The sequence below is a fragment of the Orycteropus afer genome, unplaced genomic scaffold (genome assembly GCF_000298275.1).
Source record: "Orycteropus afer afer isolate SDZICR_OR568_19922 unplaced genomic scaffold, OryAfe1.0 scaffold00387, whole genome shotgun sequence".
Lineage (NCBI taxonomy): Eukaryota > Metazoa > Chordata > Mammalia > Tubulidentata > Orycteropodidae > Orycteropus > Orycteropus afer.
The window spans coordinates 2,538,112-2,557,855 of record NW_006921974.1 but is presented as its reverse complement, the minus strand read 5'-3'; the positions used below and the strand labels follow the sequence as shown (position 1 = coordinate 2,557,855).

Below are 19,744 nucleotides of genomic sequence, written 5' to 3'. Positions count from 1 at the left end.
GTGCTGGCCCAGGTCGGCGCCATGCGCGGCCACGCCCGGGGACCATGGGCCACGGCGCTCTGGGTGTGGCGGGCCGAGGGGCCGCGGGCCCTCTGGAAGGGGAACGGGGTGGCGTGCCTGCGCCTCTTCCCCTGCAGCGCCGTGCAGCTGGCCGCCTACCGCAAGTAAGAGCCTAGAGCCAGCGCGGGCGGGCGGGGCCGGGGTTCTGCGCCGGGTTCCGCGAGGGGTTCCGCAGGCGGACGCTGCGCAGCTTCTTAGGGCAGAGCTCTTTAGTGGGGCACAGCACCCTTCGGGATCACGTGGGAACCCCTCGGAGCAGTTTGGCTCCCAAAGTGCAGTCCTGAAATTTTGCAAGTTTCATTGGGCTTTTGGCTGCGAACTGAAAGGTTGGCAGTTCAAACTCACCATAGGCTCCACGGGAGAAAGATGTGGCAGTCTGCTTCTGTAAAGATTCCAAAACCAAAACCCAATCCGTTGCTGTCAAGTAAACTCTGATTCCTATAGGACAGAGTAGAACTGCCCCCTTATGGTTTCCAAGGCTGTAATCTTTAGTAAAGCACATTGCCGCATCTCCCTCCCTGGTGGGTTCGAACTACCGACCTTTTAGTTAACAGTCAAGCACTTAACCACTGCAACACCAAAGCTCCTATTCCATAAAGATTACAGCCTTGGAAACGCTATGGGGCAGTTCTACTCTGTCCTATAGGATTTCTATGGTCAGAATCCGCTTGATGGCAACAGCTTTCAGTTATCTGTTGTTGTTCAGGTGCAATTTGAAGGAGCTCTGGTGGTGTAACAGTTAAGCGCTGGGTGTCTAACTGAAAGGTGGGCGTTTGGCACCCACCAGCTGCTCGGCCAGAGAAAGACCTGGTGATCTGCTCTCCTAAAGATTACAGCTTATAAAACCCTATGGAGCAGTTCTAATTTGTCTTATAGGGCTGGCGGTTCAAAGCCACCAGCCACTCCTGGGAAGGAAGATGGGGCAATCTACTTGCGTAGTGATACTGCCTCGGAAACCCAAGGAGGGGTCACTATGAGTAGGGTCCAACTCGACAGCACATAACAACAACAACGAGTCTGAAATCCATTGGAAAATGTACTTGCCGGCACCTAACAACAACAGGTGCGGTTTTGTGGAGCACCACCCTGGCCCAGAGAGACCTGCTGGGCTGACCAGCTAAAAGGTTGAATTAGGGAAAAGGTGAGCTTGTCCAGAGAGATGGCACCTAACCATTCCCATCTTCCACCAACTTGGGAAAAACAAATGTGCGTTGGCTGGCTTAGGAGGAGAGAGACCCTCCTGAGAGACCCACATGAAGGTGTGTGTATGTATGTGTCCGGGTGACTAAAGGCTCCAGAAGAAAATGCTTGTTAGAGGAAGGGCGCCCAATCCCTTGGCAGAAAAATAAAAAAGGCCACAAGTCTCTAAAACCCACTTCCATTGAGTTGATTCCAACTTGTAGCTCCTCATTGGGTTTCCAAGGCAGTAAATCTTTAGAGAAATAAATCTTTAGAGAAGTAGATTGCCCCAGCTTCCTTCCACAGAGTGGCTGGTGGGTTTGAATCACTAACCTTCTGGTTAGCAGTCAGATGCCTCAGGCACTGCACCACCAGAGCTCTACTCCCCAAAATAACCGAACCAAACCAGTTGTCATGCAGTCAGTTCCAACTCGGGGCAACCTCCCATGTGTCAGAATAGAAGCACACGCTGTAGGGTTTTCAATGCCTGATTTTTCAGTAGATCACCAGGCTTTTCTTCTGAGGCACTCTTAACCATTTGTGCCACTTAGGGATGCCCCTGTACCTTCCACCAACACCTAAGTGAAGCTTGATTTGGGGTCCAATAGGGATTGCAGCCTCCCCCCTCAAGCTACAAACAGTCCCCTCAGTTTACTGCCTCACCCCTACCTGGCCACTGGCCACATTCCTAGGAAAAGATCTAAAGATGTAAATGTACTATGAGCCTTCAAGCTTCTCTCAAAGCATAGAGACCTTTTCATTTTAACTGGAAACAAGCCTGTAAGGAGAAGGTAGTGATGGAAGTTCCAGAAGAGGAGACGTTTCTGTACTTGGGGTGATGATGGTGCCTGTATTCCTCATTCAGTGGGCACAGTGCCAACTGTGAAGACTGGGCTTGGCTCGGAATTAGTCAAACAGCTCACAATCAGGAAAACTAGCATTAACTAGGAGTCAAAGGAGTTTGCGTCTATGCTTGTCGTTGGAGGCCAGAGCTGGAAAGCCCACTTGGCAGCTGACAAGGCCAATGGGATTATCCTTATCACTGACTCCTCTAGGTCAGCAGTATGCCTGAGAGGGAAGTTACCTTTCCTTCCTCTGCGTAGGGAACCCACTGCCATTGAGTCTGTTACAACTCATAGCAACCCTTTAAGACAGAGCAGAACTGCCCCATAAGGAGCTCTAGTGGTGTGTGGTTGACTGCTAATCAAAAGACTGGTAGTTCAAACCCACCAGCTGCTCTGAGGAAGAAAGATGAGGCAATCTGCTTCTGTAAAAATTTGCAGCCTTGGAAACCCAATGGGGGTTGCTAGGAGCTGAAATTAACTCAATAGGACTCAGAATTGACTCGATGGCAGTGAATCTGGTTTTCTTTTTCTTTTTTTGAGAACTGCCCCATAGGGTTTCCAAGGCTGTGTCTTTATGGAAGCAGATTGCTTCATCTTCCACAGAGCAGCTGGTGGGTTCAAACCACCAACCTTTTGGTTAGTAGCCAAATGCTTTAACCACTATGACACGGAATTCCTTCTGGATAGGGAAGGTACTATGGAATTTCTGTCAAGGCTGTCTTCCCTCTCCACCCCACCTTTGCCCTTAGCAACGTCTGTTCTGCAATCTACAAACAGTTCTATAAGTTTTAATGACTCACTTGCTCTTCACTTCACCCTCTTTGTCACAAAACCAAACCAAACCACTTGCCTTCCAGTGGATTCAGACTCAAGGAAGTCTCATGGATTGTCCAGGCTGTGACCTTTCCAAAGCCGATCACCAAGGCTTTCTTCCAAGGTGCCTCTGGGTGGGTTTAGAACCTCCAACCTTTCCATTAGTAGCCCAGCACTTAACCATTTGTACCACCCAGACTTCATGGAGGAGAAAAAAATATTTGAGTTTGGCCTTGGAAGAATGAGTAGGTGTTTGCTGGGCAGAGATGGGGAGAGAGATTACAGTTATGTACTGAGCAAAGGCGTAGAGGCAGGCACACATCCAGCATACTAGAGCATGAGGTGTGTCTACAGCAGAGTAGTAAACATAGCTGGAAAAGCTGGTTGTAATGGGATCTTGGAGAGCCAAGTTAAGAAGTTTGGACTTCACTTGGTATGCAAGGTTGACTGTGGGAGGTTTTTGAGCCAGGGGAGCGCAGTAATTAAAGCAATTCAACAGGAATTATTGTCACCTGCTGGCAGAGTAGGATGACTAGAGAGGAAGAAGACTAGGTGGCGGCAAGACCAGTTAGGAACATGTTGCACTAGTCTATGTGGCAGCTGAGGATACCTAAAGTAGGCTGGTGACAGTGGAGAGGAGAATAGAAGATGGGTGGGAAAGCAAGAACAGGTAGTTCCCCAGGCTAGGTTCACTAATGATTTTTTTTCTTGCAAGATCATCCCCCTGCCCCCAGAAACTAAAAGGACATATTTCGGTGAATGGCAAGGTGTAGTTAGACAGAAAGCAAAGTGGTTGATTAATCACAGTGCCATCGTTCCTCCATAAAGTTGACACTTTGGTACATTGTTACCCTGATTCATTTCTACTCTTTCCTATGAATTTGCAAAGCAGTTGAGTGATATGGCCAATGATCATGGATCTCATGATACGAGTTAATGATCATTTATTTGAACATAGCATAAACATCCAGAATATTCAAGGGATAGAGTGATTAAAATGACTTGTCTGCAGACACAATGAGTGGGAGATCCAGAGCTTGGAACCAGGTCTTCTGACCTCCTACTCCAGGGTTCTGTTCACTGTTCCACAGCTGATATATTTGCTTACTTGCATTTAGGACCAAGATTTTACTCAGGAGAGCCTATTAGGAACTAGGTTCTTGTAATAAATGAATAATACCTTACTACAGTGGATGGTTTTCAGATGCATCAAATAGTACATACCCCACAGCTTGACTCCACAACTGATTATCACCTCAAGTACAGCCACCAGTTGTCAGTGAGAGCTTGGGTGTTGCTCTGATGTGGAATAGTTTCAGCCGAGCTTCTAGACTAAGACAGACTAGGAAGAAAGGCCTGGTGATCTACTTCTGAAAACTAGCCAGTGAAAACCCTATGGATCACAACAGTCTGATGCTGCTTACACAACTCATCTATTCTATTGGTGTTGAGTTTTTTCACACTGACAAGCAATGTTGCAGTTAACATGCTTGTATATGTCTTCATATGACCATATCCAAGAGTTTCTCTAAGGTATACACCTAGAAGTGGAATTTCTGGGATAAAAGTACGTGTCTTGTCTGTTTTACTAGATACTGCAAGGTGGCCATACCAATGTACCCTTGAGCAGCAGTTGGTGAGAGTTCCTGTTTCCACACATCCTCACCATCACTTGATGCCATCAGACTTTTTCATCTTTGCCAGTCTGCTGGCTAGGCAATGGTATCTTGTTATTGTTTTGATTTGTCATTTCCCTGATAACTAGTGAGGTGGAGCGTCTTCTCTTATACTCATTAACCCAGAATATTTTTAAAGTCTAATTATTAGGGTTGCTCAAAATCATTAATTCAAACAACTTCATTCCTTTCACATTTCAACAGAACTGATGGTGTACATTCCAGTTCAGTGTTTGCCAACTACTTCTGTGTATTTACTCCTCACAGGCAAGCCAAAGTTGACAGGTAGCTAAAAGGAGAAAGCATTAAAATTGAAATGAGAAAGATTTCAGGGAGATAGATTGACACAGTGACTACAAACAGTGGGCTCAACCATAGCAAAGATTGTGAGGATGACATAGGTTTTGGTTTTCTAGTGCCATGCTAACAGAAATACCACAGATGGATGGCTTTAACAAACAGGAATTTATTCTCCTACAGTTTTGGAAGCTAAAAGTCCAAGCTCAAAGTACATGCTCTAAGGGCTGAGTGAAGACTCCTCGACCTTGGGCTTCAGCTCTGTCTCTTGTTCCCAGCCCATTGAAGCTGGAGGAGTCTCTTAACTCAGGCAGCTGCTGGCTGCTGAGACTAACAAACACAAGGGCAACAAGGAAAATGCCACAGTCCCAAGATCATCAAACACAGCAGGCCACTAGTTTAAGTCCAGAAATAGTCTCAAGATCAGCAGACAACCTAACAGGCCACTGAGATGAAGACTCAGCCAGATGCAGGATCCAGATGTGCCAAAAAGCTCAAGACCTTTCTCAAATCTTCTTTTTATGTACTGGAAGCAGACCACATCCCTAAGGCAGCTACTCAGCTGCTCACAGTAGATTCCACCATGGAGTTGATTACCAATCTCATCATGGGAAATCACTGTATCCAGCTGCCAAGCCACTCAAGACAAGGCCCAGCCAAGTTGACACATAACCTTAACTACCACAACCAGGAAGTGATTCATTCTGTTGTCTTTAGGGTCAGTATGAGTCAGAACTGACTTGACAGCACCTAACAACAATAACAACAAATAAAAAGAAAGTTAGACGTCTCTTCCTTCTTATTGTTGTTGTTAGGTGCCATCAAGTTGGCTCCAACTCATGGCCACCCTGTGTACAACAATACAACACCCAATCCTTCATCAGCCTCACAATTCCTACTATGCCTGAGCCCAAGATTGTAGCCACTGTGTCAATCCATCTCATTGAGGGCCTTTCCCTTTTCTACTGACCCTCCACTTTACCCAGCCTGATATCCTTCTTCAGGGAATGGTCCCTTCTGACAACATGACCAAAGAAGGTGAGACAAAGTCTAGCCATTCTTGCTTCCAGTGAGGATTCTGGCTGCATTTCTTCTAGGACAGATTTGTTCATTCTTCTGACAGTCCATGGTACTTTCAGTATTCAGTATTCTTCAACACCACAACTCAAAAGCATCAACTTTTCTTTGGTCTTCCTTATTCATTGTCCAGCTTTCACATCCATATGAGGCAATTGAAAATACCATTGCTTGGATTAGTCTTCAAAGAGACATCTTTGCTCTTCAGCACTTTAAAGAGGTCTTTTGCAACAGATTCACCCAGTGCAATACGTCATCTGATGTCTTGACTGCTGCTTCCATTGGTGTTGACTGTGGAATCAAGTAATATGGAATCTTCAACAACTTCAATCTTTTCTCCATTTATGTGATGCTGCCTATTGGTCCAGTTGTGAGGATTTTTGTTTTCTTTATATTGAGGTGTAATCCATAGTACTGACTGTAGTCTTTAATATTCATCAGTATGTGCTTCAAGTCATCTTCAATTTCAGCAAGCAAGGTTGTATCGTCTGCATATCGCTTGTTAATGAGTCTTCCTCCAATCCTGATGCACATTCTTCTTCATATAGTCCAGCTTCTTGGATTATCTGCTCAGCATACAGATTGAATAAGTATGGTGAAAGGATATGACCTGATGCACTCCTTTCTTGATTTTAAACCATGCAGTGTTCCCTTGTTCTGTTCAAATGACAGTCTTCTGGTATATGTACAGGTTCCTGATGAGCACAATTAAGTGTTTTGGAATTCCCATTCTTCTCATATAGTCCAGCTTCTCGGATTATTTGCTCAGTATACAGATTGAATAAGTATGGTGAAAGGATACAACCCTCATGCACTCCTTATTGCACTTCTTAGGTTGCCGAGGCAGTATCACTACGGAAGTAGATTGCCCAACTTTCCTTCTGAGGAGTGGCTGGTGGGTCTGAACAACCAGCCTTCTGGTTAGCAGTCAAGTGCCTTAGGCACTATGCTACCGGAGCTCACTCCTTAGAGCTCACTAAAACCAAAGAAAATCCAAACCTGTTACCATCAAGTTGATTCTGACTCATGGTGACCCCATGTGTGTCAGAATAAAACTGAGCTCCATAGAGTTTCCCGGGCTGTATTCTTTACAGAAGCTGATCTCCAGGCCTTTGTGCTGTGACAGTACTGGGCAAGTTCAAACTGGCCATGTTTTGGTTAGTTGATGAGCACAAATTGTTTGCGCCATCCAGGAACCATACAGCTAAGTAGCATTATATAGATATAGTAGAAGTAAATTTGTTTTTAATTAACCCTAACACATGAGCATAGTAATTTTCACTTTGTAAAGCTCCTTAAATGCTGGGAAATGTTGCAGTAAGCAGTGTAGAACACTCTAGCCCAATCTGTAATTGATCCCCTTGGGCTTTTCCCCCCTTTTCCCCCAGGTTTGTCATGCTGTTCACAGATGACTTGGGCCATATTTCCCAATGGAGCTCCATCATGGCTGGAAGTCTCGCAGGCATGGTGTCCACCATTGTGACATATCCTACAGACCTCATCAAAACCCGGCTGATTGTGCAGAGCATGCTGGAGCCACCTTATAAGGGCATCTTCCATGCTTTTTCTACTATTTATCAACAGGAAGGGTTCCTGGCTCTTTACCGAGGGGTTTCCCTCACTGTTTTAGGTAAGATGGAACTTCTCACCTTGTCTAAGCAAAGGCTGTGTCCTTTGATATATAAAAATGTATTATATACCTTTGTGACCAGTTAAATCAGTTTTACTGAGGTCAAGTTTGTATGGATTCAATCCATATAAAGCCAATTAGCATCATTCTATTCCATAACCATAACACCTCAGTCCTAACTTTGGCCAGTTCAATCCCAGAGAGAGGACTAAAGCAGAGAGTGAAGGTGGCTTAACACAAACTGGTAGGGAAATGAGCCTAAGCATTCCCTATCTGACTGCAGGAAGAAGTCTTCAGTGTTGGGGGGGGGGGGCAGGTATCCCTTTGCCAGGGCTATACACACACACAGCTCACCAAAACAAACCCACTGCCGTTGAGTCAATTCTGACCCATAGTGACCCTATAAGACAGAGTAGAACTTCCCCATAGGGTTTCCAAGGCTGTAAATCTTTATGGAAGCAGATTGTCTCAATTTTCTCCTACAGACTGGCTTGTAGGTTCAAACCACCAACTTCTTCATTAGCAGCCAAATGTTTTAACCACTGTGCCACCAGAGGTCCTACAGGTCACCAGAGGCCCTCTAATTGCTGAATCCAGTAAATATGCAATCCTTTATCTGACCTTTCTTGCAGCATTTGATAAGCTTGATCACCCTCTCTTATGGAAACTTGACTTCTAGGAGCCCACCATCTCCTAGATATCTTCCCACCTCTCTGAAAGCTCCTTCTCATCTGACTCCTATGGCTCCCCTAGTTCATCTGATGCTGCCTGCCCCCTACATATCACCTTGAACTCCCTTCCTTAGCTTTCTTCTCACCCTCCACCTTAGCTTTCTTCTCCCCCTGTATACCCTTCCTAGATGCCCTCATCTAAGCTCATGGCTTAAAGAAGCATCAATATACACTGATGACTCCCAATCTCTATATAACAACAATGACTAACATTTCTTGGGTGCTTACTATGTGCCAGGTACTTTGCTAAATGCTTTGTAAACAGTCTCATTTAAGCCTCATTTTACAGATGAGGATGTAGGTGCTTAGGGAAGCTAAGTGATTTGTCCAAGGTCACAGAGATAGAGAGTGGAAGAACTTAGCAATGTAATTCCACTGACTTATACCAATTCCCAGTAGAGTGTGAATGTCTATCCGCTATTAGATACTTTCATTACCAGTTGCCATTGATTGATTCTACCTCATGGCAACCCCATGATGTCAGAGTAGAACTGTGCCCTATAGGGTTTCCAGTGGCTGACTTTTCAGAAGTAGATTGCCAGGCCTTTCTTCTGAGGTGCTTCTGGATGGACACCAACCTTTTGGTTAGAAGCCAAGCACATTAACCATTTGTGCCACAAAGGTTCAAATTCCAGACTAAACCTCATGTCCTTGTCTCAAACCTGCTCTTCCTCCTGTATTCTCTGGTGAACAATACCACCACCTTCCATTCACTCAGTGGCTCAAGGTAGAAGGGACCTAGGAATCACTTCAATTCCTGCTCCTGCACCATTCTCACAACAGACAGTCCCCAAGTCCTGTCAATTTGATCCCTTTAGCTCTCAAGTCCATCCCCACCTTCTCTATCCCTATGCCTTCTGCCTTTGGCCACACTCTTCTCTCCTCTAGATTCTTGCAAGAGGCTGCTACCAGGTCCCAGTCTTGGGTCTCTCCTGCTCCAGTCCTTCCTGTACACTGCTGCCTGCATGAGGTGATTTTTCTAAATGCAGTTTGATCATTTCACGACCCTCATTACATTGCCTTCCTTAAAAACCTCCAGTGACCCCCTCTGAGCTCCAGGGAAGAGCCCAGATTTCTTATGGCATAGCAGATCCTTCTGACCTGGCCCTGCCAACCTGTCCTACCTCATTTTCTGCCATGTCCCTACCAGCACTCATGCTCTAGCCATACAGATATACTTGCATGTCCTGGAAATACCACTTCCTTTCATAAACTGCACACCTTTGCACATACTGTTCCCTCTACCACGAGTGCCTATCCACTTTCTTGGTGCCTGATAGACTCCTACTCATTCCTCAAGACCCACTTCAAAAACTTCTGTGAAGTCATTCCTGAGTCCTCCTGGCAAAATTAATCACTCTCTTCCTCCTGTACCTACAGAACTTTGTATAGCCCCCTACTATGGCACAAATCAGGGGTGTTCTATTTGTTTTTCCTGGCCGTCTCCTTCCCTAGTGAACATTTTGAAGACAGCAATTAACTTACTTCTCTTTGTAGTCCTAGCACCTGGTGTAGGGCAAGTACATAGCAGAAGCTCCACAAATGCTTTCTGAATGAAGGTAAACAGAGGGGTTGGAGAATAATTTTGAATAACTTTATCAAATAAAGATTACTCTTTTCTAAAGTGAAGCAGCCCACTTGTGCCATCGCCTCTTTTAAATCTCATTTTGAAAGAGAAATTGAGTCCCTGTGTAAACTTAAGATAGCTCCTAGGATTTCTGGAAGTTTGTCAAAGTACCACCTACTGCACTACTTGGTTCTCCATCTTTTCCTAGAAAGGTGATTATGCTACACACTGTAGGATCCACTGAGCCCTGATAGGACCATGTCATTACCAAAGGTGCCATCAAGTAACCTCCCTCACTATGACAGCCTCTCATTTCCCAGTTTTCATCGCATGCTTCTTTCCCAGATAGACATCACTCCCTCCTAGCCTCCAAAACTTGATTAGGTGCTACTCGCTAAGTGTTGGGTTTTTTTGTGTATGTGAGTGATTTTTTTTCAACATTGATATTTTTATTAATTTCAAACATAAAGCTGAAAGAATAGTCAACACCCCTATACGTACCACCTGGATCCTGCAATTAACAGTTTGCTCTATTTGCTTTATCATGTATCTGTCCATCTGTTCTCTTCTCTAGCCAGTCATTGTTATTGTCAGCTGCCATCAAATTGGCCCTCAGCTCATGGTGACCCCATGTACAACAGAATGAAGCCCTATCTGGTACTGAGCCATCCCTATGAATGGTTGTGGATTAGACCTCTGTGAAACGTAAGATTTCCACTGGCTGTTTCAAAGTAGATTGCCAGGCCTTTCTTCCTAGTCTTAGTCTGAAAGCTCTACTGAAACTGGTTCAGCAGCATAGCAACACTCAGGCATTCACTGACAGATGGGTGGTGGCTGCACAGGAAGTGCATTGGCCAGGAATCGAACTGAGGTCTCCCACATGGAAGGAATCCTATCTGAATCCTATCTGAACCACCAGTGGCCTCTCCATTCATTAGTCCATTTTATTTTTTTGATGATTTCACTAAGCTGCAAATATCAGTACACTTTACACCTAAACCCTTTAGCATGTATCATCAACTAGATTGTAATATTTGTGTATAGTTATTTTTAATTGAAACTTACATACAGTACAATGCCCAAATCTTTAGTGAACCATTTTATGCATTTTGACAAACGACTCAAACCCCTTTATCAAAATATACACATTATCATCATCCAGGGAGCTCTGGTGGCATAGTGCCTAAGGCACTTGACTGATAACCAGAAGGCTGGCAGTTCAAACCCACCAGCCACTCCTTGGAAGAAAGGTTGGGCAATCTACTTCCGTAGTGATACTGCCTTGGAAACCCCAGGGGTCACTATGAGTTGGGTCCGATTCGATGGCACATAACATCATCATCATCATCACCCAAGAAAGTTCCCTTATGTTCTTCAGTTGGAGTGATCTTTAATTCTAATAAACCCACGGCCCCTCCTTTTTACTTTCCCTAGATTCTCCCCAAGCTTTTATGTTCTCCAAACATGGGCAGCCTCTTTCTGGCCTTGTTTTGCAGGTGCTCTTCCATTTTCTGCTGGTTCCCTTCTCGTTTACATGAACTTAGAGAAAATCTGGAATGGGCCCCGAGATCGATTCTCTATCCTCCAGAACTTTGTCAATGTCTGTCTAGCTGCTGCAGTGACCCAGACCCTTTCATTCCCCTTTGACACGGTGAAGAGAAAGATGCAGGTAAGGAGTCGGGGGGAGTGGCTTGAAGCTTTTTGTGGGTGGGTAACAAGCACAAAGGACCCCGAACCTGAGTGATGCCAAGTTTCCAAGGAGATCGGAATTGCTCATACAAATACTATTGCAAACCCCCACGCCAGTCTGTTGCTACCCTCAGGCCTACTGGCTCTAGCCCAAGCTGCCCTCCCCCCAAGCCTCCAGATGAGACCCACTTTTCTTTCCATGCTTCTTTGTGGCCCTCATACCCATGACATTATGTGTGGTTCTCCTTCCTCCAAGACCAACTGGAAGTAGAATGCAGCCTCCTGGCTCTCACTCCCCTTGCTGCCTCCACAGGGAAAACGCAGCACTCTTTGGCTTACATAGCGGCTCTTTACCTCCTTGAAACACACTGGAAAGACTGAAAATAAGCCAGAACTAGAGATATCAGAAGGAGCCCTGATGGTGCAGTGGTTAAGCATTCGGCAGCTAACGGAAAGGTTGGCAGTTTGAACCTGTCCAGCAGATACACATGGAAAAAAAGACCTGATGATTTGCTCCAGTCACGTAAAGATTAAAACAAACCCACTGCTGTCAAGCTGATTCAGATTCTGTCTCATAGTGACCCAGTAAGGCAAAGTAGAACTACCCCATAGGGTTTTCCAAGACTAATTCTTTACAGAAGCAACTGCCACATCTTTCTCCTGCAGACCAGCTGATGGGTTCAAACTGCTGACCTTTTAGTTAGCAGCTGAGGACTTAACCACTGTACCACCAAGGCTCCTTATAAAGATTACAGCCCAGGAAACCCTATGGGTCAGTTCTACTCTGTCTTACAGGGTCACTATGAGTCAGAATTGACTCAACAGCATAAGATAACAACACAGATGTCAGTGTCCAATAGTCCCTGATTCCTTTACTGAGGAACTATCATTTGAAATGGATCACTGTTATCATGGGATTGGGCTTAGGAAAACTCCTATATATTCCCTACAGACTACAGAGACAAAAGCCTGCTATCAGAGGCTCCAAAGTGAATAAAATAATTGGCTTAGCCTAGAATAAACCAATTTTGAGAAAAGACAATCTGATTGATTCAAATACAGTTGAGGGGTTACAGCCACATCTGTGCAGTAGGGCAGGCTCCAAATCCAAACAGGCCACTCTTGGAGTTCAGACCCAAGAGGGCAAATGCCTCAGAATAACTTTGTGCAAAGAGACCAAAACACCGACCCAGAGTCAGTCAAAAAGGCATTGAGTTTATTAGGAGATCTTACAAGAAAGCAGCACTGGCAACAGGCTGGTCCAACCTCTTGAGGTCAGCACTCCCCCATCCCATCCTGCTAATATTTATACTAGTATGGGACATTGTTAGGGAGTTGGCATAAGTAACCAGACTAGTCTGGCTGCTGGCCAAGGTAGGTGGTCAGCCACCCTCTAGAGGTATTGCAAGATGTTCTGCTGACAATAAACTTCTTTATGTTGGTTGTCCCTCCTGATAAGGTGTTGGTGTCAGCAGCTGCAAGCTGGCTGCCTCAGGAATGTATAGGAAGGGGAAGCCAAAGAAAGGGAGTACAAAGTTTAGGATGATAGAACAGGAGCCATTTTGAGGGGTTTTGAAGGCCTATATCAGACACTCCACCCTACCCCAACGCCCCTAAATGGCCCGTACAATCTACACGCCCCTCTTCCGCTTTATCCCTTGAACCTGGGCGTTGGAGCTTTCTAACCATAAACTAGAACAGCAATATGGGCCAAAACAAAAGAAAAGGAGGAAAAGTAAAATACCAAATACACTATAAAGAAATATTCGCCAAGAGGAGGAGAGGGAATTTAGCCATTCAGAAATAGGATCTAGACTTGATTGTTGAATAACAGAAGTATGGGCTTGAACTTTTTCTAAAGCTTGAGTAATATTATGTTGATGATCAGGAATATAAATGCAACAATCAGTATAAATCAAAGCACAAATCCCACCCTGAGCAGCAGTTAATATATCTAAGGCCATATGATTCTGCAACACCACTTTACGAATTTCAGCAGTTTCAGCAGAATGTAAAATAACAGCATGTGAAGTTTCATTAACGGTTGCAGCTGTGTGTTTGGCTAAAGCTTCTATTTGCCACTCAATGTCTGTTGTTACTACCTTAGGGGATAAAAAAGTCAAAGGGTAAAACCACCACCTGGTCCTGAGCAGTCGGTTGTATCTGCTGTAAAAAGTGTCCCAATTAGAGGGGCGAGTGGGTAGGGTTTTGTAAATGGTGCTAGGTATGTATGGCTGGCCCCATGTACAACGTCCAGTCCAATTATAAGGTAAGTATGGCCAACCATGTTCTCCACAAGCCCAGAGCCATCCCCAAGGAGAGGGGAATGCCCCAGCACGAACATTGCTATTTTGTTTTCCTAGCCAAAGAGTATTATTTATCTTAAGAATTTGGGCACACATGTGTGGGGCAAGCCACCCCATATTGTTACTGTACTTAGTAGTGTTTCTTTCTATGCACCATGGTACTTTTTGGATTATTTGTATGGACACAGCAGTCAGCCATCCCACTCCATCCCAAATGGCATATCCTTGGGGACGTGGGGCATCGACTTGCTCCCGCACTAAAGTAAATAATCTTTCTTTTGTATGACTATAGGATGGAAGAGTGATAGTACATTTGTTCAGGAATTGATAGAAGGGGTCTATGTTGCCTGATGTCTTACGCCAGTCTTCTAAACATGCCCAGGCAGTTTGGTTAGCTGGATATAGTTTCCAAGGGAGACCCACAGCAGACGAAGTTGGTAGTTCACCGCAAACCCAGCAATCCGATTGGTTGTGAACTTTTGCGACCATAATGGCCCAACTGGCAAAAACATTACCTGAAATGCTAAGGACAAGAAAGAGATTTTAAAAGCACTAGGATAGATAAATCATGATTGTTTAACAAAACACAAGCAGTGGTATAAGAGGGAGTTAAAATTATTCCTGCTAATGGTATCAGTCTGGGCTTACAGTACCAAACTTGTTGACCCACAGGGCCCTCTACTTTAGGGAGGGCCACCGTGGTGGGTCTGCCCTGCGCATGCACACTGTGGCGCTGGGCCACCACACCCATTGACGCCGCCTCTGGCACGCCAACGCGCAGCTTCCCCCACACCCTGTGCGAGGCACGCCCAGGCCCACACTCTAGGAGCTCTGGTAGCATAGTGCCTAAGGCATTTGACTGCTAAGCAGAGGGCTGGCGGTTCAAACCCACCAGCCACTCCTCAGAAGGAAGGTTGGGCAATCTACTTCCGTAGTGATACCGCCTCGGAAACCCAAGGAGGGGTCGCTATGAGTCGATCCGATTAGATGGCAAACAACATGTAATCTAGGGTGAGAATAAGGGAGGTTGCAAATGCTCAAAATATAATTCCCTTTTGTTAAACAAGTGGGTCCTGGATTATAAATTCTAAGGATATATGGGGTTTGGGGTGTAGCCAAGGTGTTACAGTTAAAACACACTATTTTAAACTGTTAGTTTCCAGGAAGAAGAAGATCCAAACCACTGAGGTCCTGTTTGACATTTCCAGGGAAGTTTAATCACATGGTCCCCTGGGTCTAGGTCCTATAGCAAAGGCAAGAGGATGTAGTTTTTGTGGCCAACAGCAGGCAAAAGATTGTTATTTTCTGTAGCTGTAACTTGTGTTCATTTGCTGCAGTCCTTGGGTCAGCAGGTGGTAGACACTGGGATACTCCTTGTCTCTTGTACTTGTTGATTTGCCATATAGCTTCTGGTAGTCGTTGGGTCCATTCCTGCAAAGAGTGGATCTCATTTCATAGATCTTGTTTTAGCAGTCCACTCATTCTCTCAATGAGGCCTGCCACAGTGGGATTATAGGGCGGGTGGAAGTGCCAAGTAATATTACTGGCATCTGCCCAATCTTGTACTTCGTGGCCAGTGAAGTGGCTTTCTTGGCCACTGTTGATGTCCATGGGAATGCCATATGAGGTGCACAGCCAGGTGAGGCCTCGGATGGTGGATCCCCGTGGAGCCTATTTGAAGGGATCCTCTTGTAAAAGACCAGTGGCAGTGTCTATGCAGGTCAGGGAAAAGCAGCAATCGTCTGACAAAGGCACATGTCCTATGTAGTCAATCTACCACTGCTGGACATAGGATTAGCCATGGGCATATGCCCCATCTCCCTTGGAATGGGCTTTTTCCTTTCCGGCATACACTGGGGGCAGTCATTGCTGCTTCTTGTTGTTGTTGTTATGTGCCATTGAGTCCGACCTGACTCATAGCGACCCCTCCTTGGGTTTTCAAGGCAGTATCACTACAGAAGTAGATTGCCTCATCTTCATTGCAGGACTCTTTAATTTGAGACATGGTGATGGGGATTGCCCACTCCCTTGGCAATGGTCCACAAAGTTCTTTGTCCTTTGTGCCCTGTCTTGCGGCATAACCACTGAGCCACCTCAGTCTAAGGAAGGCAGGTGGTGAGGGCACACAGCCAAGTCAGTTCGTCGGCCTGGACATTGCCTGGGGAAGTGAGAGGGCTATGCACCTACACATGAGAAATGGTGATGTCCTGTCCTAAAGTCCTAGCCCAGATGTTGGCCCACAGTTGTTTGCCCATAAGGGGTGACTGGCTATGTATGAATCTTTGCTTTGCCAGCCCTACAGACAGAGCAAGTTTTTTGTACACTGCCAGCTGTCAGTACACAAGACAACTGGTCTATTTTCATGCATAAGCACCATCCATGCTGCTCTTAGCTTGGCCCATTGGCTACTTTGCCTCTCTCCTTGGTCTAACCACGGTGTGTCCTTGGTGGGTTGTAAAGCCATGCCATCTATGTGGGTGGGTTGCCTCAGGCAGAACCATCAGTGTACCAGGTGGTCTTGGGGATGAGACCCAAGCTGGGTTTTACATGGCTACTCTAAATATGTGGCTACTGGGAGGCAGCACTGCTGCTTCAAGTGCAGTAGAGTCAGGGCCTTCTGCCACATACACAACAAGGCCTAAAATTTGATGCAATTTGTCACTTAAGGAGCTGGTGGAAAGTGTACTATGGTGTTGCAAGTAGGCATGCCACTTTGCTAGGGTCCCTGCCTGGGCCTCCTCCAATTGCAGTTTGCTGAATTCTTTCACCCATTCAGCAACGGGATAATCAGCTTTTACAGTTATTGGGGCCGCTTTGGTAATGTTTTCTATGTGTTGTAAACTCCAATCAACTGTGCACAGTTGTTTTCCCAAGGGGCTCTATCTATTTGGCCCCTTCCAGAGTTTGGACCAGAAGCCTAGAGGCGTATACTTCCGTTCTTGCCTTTGCCACAAGCCCCAGCCAAAGTCCTCAGGGTAGCTAGTCACATCCAAATCACAAGGTTGCCTAGGCTCTGTGGCTCCGAGTGCCTGTATTTGTAGTACTGCTACTTTAGCAGCTTGAAAAGCCTGTTCTTGGTCATGTCCTCAACCACATATACCAAAAAACCAAACTCACTGCTGTCGAATTGGATCCGACTCATAGCAACCCCTCCTTGGGTTTCCGAGGCAGTATCACCATGGAAGTAGATTGCCCAGTCTTCCTTCTGAGGAGTGGCTGGTGGGTTTGAACTGCCAGCCTTCTGGTTAGCAGTCAAATGCCTTAGACACTACGCCACCAGAGCTTGATATACCCCATGTAGCCCCCATTTTTTTTTTACCAAGCAGTATAGTGGCTGTTACGATTTGTGCTAGGTGGGGCTATAAAGGGTCTCCAATACCCAAGCAAACCTAGGAATGTTTGTAAGTCTTTAACCTTAGTATGGAGGGGATATGCCTGGATTCTATCAACGACTGCCACAGGGACTGCCTTTGTCTTACCTGACCACACAACAGCCAAGAATTAGACAGACAAGCCAGGTCCCTGCAGTTTGGAAAAGTTGACAGGCCATCCTCGCTTGGGGAGTAGTCTCTTACAGAAGGGAAAGAGAATTACAAGTTAGCATGATGTCATCAATAAAAAATAACAGAAAAACATCCTCCAATTTCTTCTAGTGCTCTAAATCCCTTAATACTAGACCATGGCAGATCGTATTGTTGTTATGTGCTGTCGAGTCAGACCTGACTCATAGTGACCCCTCCTTGGGTTACCGAGGTGGTATCACTACAGAAGTAGATCGCCCCGTCTTCCTTCCGAGGAGTGGCTGGTGGGTTTGAACCGCCAGCTTTCTGGTTAGCAGTCAAGTGCCTTAGGCACTGTGCCACCAGAGCTCCTATGGCAGATTGTAGGACTGACTAGGCAAGTAGCCCTCGGATAAAACATCAAAGGTCTAATACCTTTCCATTCAAAGGCAAAACTGTTCTTGTCTCTGGGTGCCTATAGTTATGCTGGAAAAAAAGGCATTAGCAAGGTCCAACACAAAATGATACGATTTTCACTTATAGCATTCAATAGGGAGGCAATGTTTGGAACAGCAGGATCACATGGTTTACCTCTCGGTAATCTGTCATCCACCACATTCCATCCAGCTTTCTTACAGGCTACACAGGACTATTATAAGGGCTATGGGTTGGTCTTATGTTTACCCGTGCTAATTCTGTGATAGCAACAGTGATTTCCTCATGTCCTCCTGGTACTAGTATTTGGTGTTAACCACTCGACTAGGGGAAAGGAGAGGAAGGGTCTCCATTTCTTAATAGTCCTTACTTGGAGTGGGAACTCGCCAGACACTGTCATGATAGTTATTCCCTCCAAGATACCCATTCCCAGTGTGTTCAGGAAAGGGGGAAATATACACTGAATATTTCATGGGCAGTAATCTCCCAACTTGTAAGGTAAGGGGAACGCTGTGGACTTTTACTGTATTGCCTCCATATCCACCTATAGCACCTAACGGGCCTTGGAATTTATGTCTGTTGCCATGAATTAAGGTGCATTCAGTCCCAGTGTCAACAATGTTAAAATTATCTGCAAATTGTGTAGGAACCAATATATGTCTCAGCTCCACCCCAATCCAAAGGAGTTGGAGCCTCCCAAGTGGGGGGGGGGGGCGCACTGGGTTGCACTGATGTGTCCTCCTCTGGTGTGAAGTGTTGTTCAGGTTTGAGAAGCTGCTAGTGTCTCAGTAGGAGTATATTAGGTTGTTTATCTGTTTTCTCCTTGGGGGTCCCCACTGCTATCAACTCTGCCCATAACTGTCAGCATGTCACCCAGATAGGACCCTTGACTTTCTTTTCCTCTTCACCTACCTTTTTGGTTTATTGTCCCATGGCTCTAACAGTCTGATGACACACTTTTCCTGTTTCACCTAGGTTGGTGGTGGCCTGGGCAGCTTGGGACACCAGGTGACCTACCATGGGACTTAGCATGGAAACTAGATTACCCGTACCATTGGTTAGGGGCTAACTGCAAAATGGAATCTTTAATTCCAGCCATACATAAGCAATTCATTATCTGGCCCTTGTTAATGTTCAGCATATATAGCATGTTTCATACTTCATTCTCTAATGACCTCTTGTAGTTCCTTCCATCACAGCAAAGTAGAGGGGAAAAAGGGAGATCCCCCTCATTTGGCCAGGCGGCTTTGAAGGCAGCCATTATCTTCATTATTAAAGAAACAACCTGTCCCTCATTTATGAGGGCATAAAGGCGCTGCCATAAAGCAGGATGGGATGTAACCAAGGCCATTGTGGACATTTCTTAAAAAAAAAAAAAAACTCACTGCCATCAAGTCTGATCCACGTCATAGCGACCGACCGCTACCCCTCCTTGGATTTCTAAGCCGATTAAAGTAATATTGTCTGCTCTGGTATCCCACAGACATAGGATCCTGGCAGCCATGGATTCCTTTCCCTTTTGCTGATATTTAGTGGCCAATTCAACCAGCTCTGCAGCTGTATAGTCTTTCATGGTATAAGGTGCCGCCTCCTTTCCAAAGAAAGGAAGTTAGGATCCACCCCTCCATGTCGAGGCTGATCAATTTTAATCTTGGTAATAACAATAGGGTGAGCCTTGGAGGGAGGAATTTCAATGTCCTGGTCCCATCCCTCTCCTTCTCACTCAGAACTTGTGGAAGATTCCAGGAGATCCTACTTCTTTGGGTCCCAGTCAGCTCTGATCATGCCAGCTTGTACTCATTGTCTCGGGAGCCACCTCCCTTACAGTTTCACTACCCTACAGGCAAGGAGCTCTGGTAGCATAGTGCCTAAGGCACTTGACTGCTAACCAGAAGGCTGGCGGTTCAAACCCACCAGCCACTCCTCGGAAGGAAGGTTG

General features: G+C 45.6%; 1 protein-coding gene across 1 annotated transcript in view; it reads left to right on the top strand.

The window, feature by feature from the left end:
• The window catches only part of SLC25A43 (solute carrier family 25 member 43), a gene marked incomplete at its 5' end in the record, with an annotated part of 47,452 nt that continues 27,708 nt past the window's right edge, over positions 1 to 19,744 (top strand). The window contains 3 exons of the mRNA XM_007953357.1: positions 1 to 164; positions 7,336 to 7,577; positions 11,372 to 11,544. Coding sequence (XP_007951548.1) covers positions 1 to 164; positions 7,336 to 7,577; positions 11,372 to 11,544 — 579 coding nt within the window. The remainder of the gene's footprint in view (positions 165 to 7,335; positions 7,578 to 11,371; positions 11,545 to 19,744) is intronic.